The sequence below is a fragment of the Podarcis vaucheri genome, assembly GCF_965113315.1.
Source record: "Podarcis vaucheri genome assembly, chromosome: 10".
Classification (NCBI taxonomy): Eukaryota; Metazoa; Chordata; class Lepidosauria; order Squamata; family Lacertidae; genus Podarcis; species Podarcis vaucheri.
In genome coordinates, this window is record NC_138748.1 from 38,635,875 (window position 1) to 38,642,713 (window position 6,839).

At 39.3% G+C, this 6,839-nt stretch overlaps 1 protein-coding gene and 1 long non-coding RNA gene across 2 annotated transcripts in view; one reads left to right on the forward strand and one right to left on the reverse strand.

The window, feature by feature from the left end:
* Positions 1–5,827, forward strand: part of PLXNC1 (plexin C1) — a 66,914-nt gene extending 61,087 nt beyond the window's left edge. Inside the window, exons 28-31 of the mRNA XM_082241062.1 lie at positions 23–170; positions 1,767–1,907; positions 2,378–2,452; positions 4,040–5,827. Coding sequence (XP_082097188.1) covers positions 23–170; positions 1,767–1,907; positions 2,378–2,452; positions 4,040–4,174 — 499 coding nt within the window. The 3' untranslated portion in view covers positions 4,175–5,827. The remainder of the gene's footprint in view (positions 1–22; positions 171–1,766; positions 1,908–2,377; positions 2,453–4,039) is intronic.
* On the reverse strand, positions 3,474–4,033 carry LOC309542325. The gene is made up of 2 exons (XR_014224202.1): positions 3,801–4,033; positions 3,474–3,717 (listed from the first exon to the last, which is right to left on the reverse strand). It is a non-coding gene; the product is annotated as an uncharacterized lncRNA (long non-coding RNA).
* Positions 5,828–6,839: the final 1,012 nt, after the last annotated feature.

Genomic DNA, 6,839 nt, shown 5'->3' on the forward strand with positions numbered 1-6,839 from the left:
AGTTTGCCTTTTCTCTTGCCAGTCTTCCTCTTCGCTTCTGGGTGAATATACTGAAGAACCCTCAATTTGTCTTTGATATTAAAAAGACTCCACATCTTGATGGCTGTTTGTCAGTAATTGCACAAGCGTTTATGGATGCCTTTTCTCTATCAGAGCAACAACTGGGAAAGGTAGTATCTCGATTTCATATTTTACACACCCTTTCCTTAGGCGATACCTTCCAATCCAATTTTTCCACAGTACTGTCCCTCCTGAAGGCAATCATTTTACTCCAGACCATTCTTCTGTAATTCAACATTCACTCCACTTCACATGCATGCCCTGAACTTGCAAGAACTTCAGTGTGCAGGTTTTCACATTCAGAGTGCTTTGTAGGATTAGATCCATGCACACTAAAGGGAGTTACATTGTTAATGAGCCCCTATCTGGCATCTGGAGTTGTGTGTATCACAATCCTTGCTGCATCAGGTTCACTTAATAGACGAAGCTGTGGGAGATCAAGTAGTTTACATTTAACACACACACAAACACACCCGATAATGGAACCAACTGTCTGATTTGCATACAGGAAACATATTTCCTATTTTAAAGTTTTTTTAGGTTAGTGCACAAAAAAAGTCAAAATGGAAATTTCAGAAGTGCTAGATTTATCTTTCAGGCTTCCACAACACTGCTCATGAAAAAGCAACTGCTGTGCTCTGTTATATTTTAATGCTTAACCCCGTTTAAAGTTTAAAATTTAATCCAAAGATGCAGCTCCCTTTGCAGCTGAACAAGTGGCTGTGGTTGAAACTTGAAAGCTACCCAGAGGCTTCCCTTTGACTTGTAATGAACTGGTGCAATAAAGTGGTTTCTTGAATGACACATTTCTGTGACACCCTGAAAACCCAGCAATACTGTTTTCCTGTAGCGTTTCTTTTTCTTTTGGTTGCCGTACCAAAAGTGGGTCAGAAGTTATGTAACCTACAAGGCTGAATAGAGACCACTACCAGCCATGAATTGTGGCTTATTAAGTGCTTGATAAACCTCCTGTTCTTTGCTGCCCGCCTGGGACTATAAGAAAAGGAGGCTTGTCACAGGCATGGCGTCTCACTGTATATGGCTAATGCAGTTTTAATTTGGAAGCCTTTTTTAGCACCCTCCTAATTCAACACCTGCAATATTAAAAAAGAAAATGACAACAGAGAACAAAACATGAGGCATAGTCTTCATTACTCTACATGCACCTATCTATGCACTGTGAGTAACCTTCTTTCAAGGGACCCAGCTGTCTGACCGAGCTGGTGATAAATGGGAAGTTGCCATTCTTGATGTTCACCCCACAGATGGTTGTCTTTTCAGTGCCAGACCTTTTTATTCTCCCCGGCCTTTAATATCCTTCTTGCTTAGCCAAGGGGCCATCACCAAATCATACTGTAATAAAAAGGTACACCACCAAAAATGTAACTAAAACAAACTATCACAATCCATTGCAGCATTCAGAAACCATTTTTGTTAATAAAATGATAATAACTGTAACACTATAATTCTAACCCTCACTACCAAAAAGGGGCCTTTAAAATCTGAACTGCTGTACAGTTTTAATGCTGTAAACCTGCCATTTTATTCTGTGCTTTAATTGTTTGACATTGCAAGGCAGCCTGACATTATTTATATTGAAAGATAGTGTATAGAAATTAACTGAATTTTCACAGGAATCCCAAAAAAATTGCAGCATAGCTGTGACCATTTATAACAATAGTTGTCTTTTGTTTTCTTTTTTAAAGGAAGCACCAACAAACAAACTTCTCTATGCGAAAGATATTCCACTTTACAAAGAAGAGGTTAAAGCTTTCTATAAAGCAATTAGGGATTTACCTTCATTGTCCACTTCGGAGCTAGAAGAATTTTTAACTCAGGAATCTAAGGTATCATTTCATTGTTTCTGCCCACCTATTCAGATGGTATGACGGCATGCTGTGCCTTGGCTGTAAAGCAAGAACTGGCCTCTTGAATGAGAAACATCCCAATGGTGCCCTGCAGACACTAGTAATGTTTCTCCCTCACCTTGCATATTTATTAACCCAGTTCCTAGAGCAAAGATTGTGGCCACTGTGTTTCTCCCACAATGCTACTGAGGCATTAAGCCACACTTTGGCACAGTGTTGATGTCCAAACCTGTAGATAATACCATGAGCCTAAATTGGGACATAACATCTGAGCAGTAGCAGGCCCAGTAAAGTATCACAGTGGCTGTGATCTTCACTCCAGAAAGCCATACATCTGCTTGCTTGCACGCAGCCATGGTTTGGCTCAATGTTGTTTGCAAGCCATGTCATTATTAACTATTTCATATGCTGTTAGCATTGTTTCACCAGTTTTCCTTTCCCCCTCACAGAAACATGAAAATGAATTTAATGAGTCTGCAGCCTTGACTAAAATTTACCACTACATAGCAAGATATTACGATGATGTAAGTTCCTCTTTTTTTCACTCCCTCTCTTTCTCTAGTTACCAAAATGTCTAGTAGTATGCCCTTTATCTATACTACACTGTGCCTGGGGCTGCAAAACGTCTGAGTGGTTGACTGAGGAAGTCTGTAAACATTCAGACCACTTTATGAGCAATGTAGAGTGCACATGTACTTTTTGATCAGGAGCTAAATATACAGCTTGGTTCATGTACATGAGCAGGCCTCAGGTTTGACACAAAAGGAAATTAATCAGTATACAAGAGGAGAAAGTGTTCACATTGAAGATGGAATAGAAAACTATGTATTGCACTTCCCCTACAAAACAGAACTGCAAAACTTGATCAAACCATGCAGGGAAAATATAAACAATAATTTGGAAGTAGCAACAATGTATTGCCACAAAAGAAGTGGGGTGAAGTAGAAAGCTTACAGGACCACATATTAACCAAGCCACAGTTTGACATTACATCCTAATAAGCCATATAAGAGAGTCCGATTTAGGGGAGTACAGCTAGTTCAGTCACACTGGGCATGGAGCTTCAAGGTCACTAAAACTATGTAGAATGGAAGGAAGGAGGTGATTGGCATTGCACAGGTTGTTGCTGAAATTTGAGACCCCAAGGACTGCCACTGCATGTAAGGCATGTCTTTTTACTATGTAAAGGTTACTTGAATGTTTTAATTGTAGAACAGTTCAGCTTGTATACTATATTTAAACCCATTTATTTATAATGTGCTCTGTTTACATATATATATATGGGCATATCACTGTTAATCAGTGGTTTTTTAATCTACAGTCAAATTCTGTAAGGTAAAATAAAACGTACTTATGGCAGTTTTAATAATGCACAAACTATCCCGCATGTCAGGGGTAGTGGCTTAATGAGTTGTGTCAGGCTAGTCAGAGCTGACCAGATACTTAACTAAGGATTAGTCTGATGAGAACAGAGGAAGGGTACCTGGTAGGATCTGAAACAGGAACCTTTACCCAAGTTAAGCAATACGATAAAAAAAGCAGTGACCAAGTCTCACTAAAGCTTATTGTCATAAATACCTGTTTACTCATCCAAATTCTAAACACTTTTGATGCCACATATAACTGGGCCCCTCCCCTCCCCATTTCCAAAATGTGACTGATTAATCATCTTAGTATAAACATGCCCCTTCAAAACACACCCTATTCTTACAGCTGCTGAAAAGGTTTCAGTCTGTGGCTTTCAAATAAAGGATGTAGTCATTTTATAGATACAAATTTCTGTTTTGACCTTGTTATGCCACTGGGGGACGGGACAGCTTTCCTATATTGGCTGTATCTTTCCTCATGACTGTTGTACATTGATATGCTTACTTTCATATTGTGCTGCTACCATTACATAAATTTGGGCTTGCATTTGCTAAATGTTTGTGGTTTTTAATTTAGATAGCTCTTGTCAGAGGAAGTGTTTTATCTTGTGATTGACAATAAACTTATAAACAACAAGATGCATAGGCTGGCATTAGAGGAATGTGGTTTGCTCAAGCAGAGCTACTGTGACACTGAAAAAATGTGTGAAAATAAGGCTGCACACATTTCTTTTGTTTCCATAGATACTGAATAAATTGGAGAAAGAACGAGGGCTGGAAGAAGCACAGAAGCAGCTGTTGTATATAAAAGCCTTAGCTGACGAAAAGAAAAAATGCAAGTGGATTTCAGATGAATCAACTGCTCCCTTACTAAGCTAGTATGAACTTTAAAAACTGCTACTGCATTCAAAGCATCAAGTTCTCCTCAAGCCTTAGTAGCCTACAGCAACTGTAAGTCCAGATGGGAATGAGCATCGCTAGCTGCACCGAAGACGCATCTCAGAGAAGTCTGGATAAACATTACATTGTTGATGTAAATATGCAGCCGTGCGCATAGGACTGGAAGCTTGCTGCCATGTGCAGATTTCCCTTGCCAGATCAAAGCCACTATGGGAAGCAAGATGCTGCACTCGATAGAGACCTTCGGTCTGATGCACCAGGGAGAATCTTACATTAAGTAATTTTGGCAGTGTTTTAACCACTTTTGATGTGGGGTTTTTTGTTGTTTTTTTCAACTTTTTTTAAAAAAGGCCCTGAGCCACAAATCTATAAAAACAACCTGCTTGCATTTCATTTTCAGCACTGTGCTCCAAAGGCCCACTTTGCCAAAATGATTTCCTTACCTCATTTAACTGAGACAGCCTCCTTCTCTAAGTTCCACATGAGCACAAACATGCAGTATGTTCCAGATGCTTGGGTGCAGCAGCCTTAAGAAGCATAACCACTGGATCTAGGAGGCCCAGCCTGCTGAAGTCATTTGCAGCTTTCCAAGAAAATAGTTTGTAACCGACGTGGAATGATATGGGACACTTTACATACCTTCTTGTGGAGAAGCATGCAGAATGGATTGGCTGGCTCACATCCCACTGGAATTTTTAATTGCTATAGCTGTGTCCAGCATTATGTATGTTCTAAACATTTCTTCCCCCTGCATAGACAATAGATAAGTTTCAAAACAAACTCAGGGACCACTAAGTATTAAGGTATTTTTAATTGACTCTACTGAGGCAGAAAAGGGTGCTCTGATTTATTTTGTACCTGCAGTTGTTTATATTTTTTTAAATGGTAAATGGAAGGATTATCAAAATAAATTCTACATAGCTTTGCAAGTACATGCATCACGTTTTCCAGCTGGGGTAGCTACAGTAGTCTTTGGTCACCTTAAAGACTAACACACAAGCTTTCATGGCCCACCGTCCATTTTAGCAGAAGCAAGAAGTGTTATGCCGAGTTGGCAGGTTAGAAATGCTAGAAGTGCAGACTGTGACAATCAATGAAATTAATACAACTAACTTGGCATTGGGAAGCAAATTAGCAGATCACTTCTGCAGGCAATACAAATGAATGGGAAGAGTCACAAACAGTGGTCAACACTATAGGATAGTTGTCTTACCAGGAACAATGCAGGTATTTTTTCATGACGGAACTGCTTTGTAAAGTGCACCTCTGATATTAACCTCTACCTTAGCTTATGAAACTAATGTAGGTGTCAACCTGTGTTGTTGCTTGTAGAACCTTTGATTGGCTTGATAACCGTAGTATCTTGCATCAGTCAGAGGAACTAAATAGTGAAATGAAATGAAATATTTGTGACAATCTGCAGATGAAAGCATATTATAACACTTATTGTAAACTGCGTAAAACAATCAAAACTTATTTTCAGACGTATGCAGGTAAATATTTCATCTGATCATGATACATCTAATAACTCCTCTTCTATGAAAATGACGTTTGTATAAAAATGCATTGATGAAAAATACATTGGATATTTACATGAGATGTTTATTTCAAATACAAAGTATTTGTTGTTTACTTTGCTAACTTGTCTTTTTGTTTAACTTGAAGTGTATATATAATTAAAACTACAACATTTCAAAGCAACTCAAAGTGAGAACACATGTCAGACTTTTATAGCTAAACCCCTGCTTTACAAAAGGAAAAGAACAGTGTATCTCTACTCAGCTAGAATGGCATGAAATGACCTTTTCTCCATACCTCTCTGGTCTCTCAGCTGGAGGTTTATATCACAATTTTTGAATACTGCAGTTGCTAATGCAGGTCATTGCCATTAGCAAGAGAAGTCCCACTAGCCTAAGGTTTGTTTTGTCCTTCCTCCCCTTCGGTTGTGGCAGCTCTGGACGAGTACTGGGAGTTTCAGGAGAAGTTAAGCTACACATATTCTCCCTTCTTCCCCTACCAGATTGCCAAATTGCAAAGGAGGGAATCACTGACTGAAGCCAAATTCTTCCATGTAGCTGAACAGCCATTTCCAAGAGAGGCTGGGTGATATAGCACCTCTTTTGGCCACTTTGAAGATCTTGCCATGTGAGGCTGTGAAATGACAGTACACATCAAAATGGGGCCCTCACCAAGTGACTAGTGGACCCATTTGGTTATGCTCTAGGTTTGGCAGACACCAGCATGATTGTTCTGTTTTACCAAAAGCATCAGAGTGAAATACAGACTCTGGAATCTGTATACAATGAACATGCAGGTCCCAAGCTATGTGGCACAATGACAAGTTGGTAATATTGCTGCCCCTTTGCTACCTTGGAAGTGTATAAGCATTTCATATCAGCTCACGCTAGGCCTCTGTATTACTTAAGTGTAAAGCATCTAATACAGTGAGTGGGTTGTGGTGTTGCCATCAAATTGCTACACATAATGTCATTTACAATATGAGACATAACACATCCTTAGCATTGTTAGGCCTGCTATTTCTGGAATTTGGCTGGTATTCTATACAAAGCCATGGTCTGACTTAAGATTCCAGTTGGGAAAGAACTCCCAATTTATATGCATAACCTGAGAAAGAAGGCCCAGC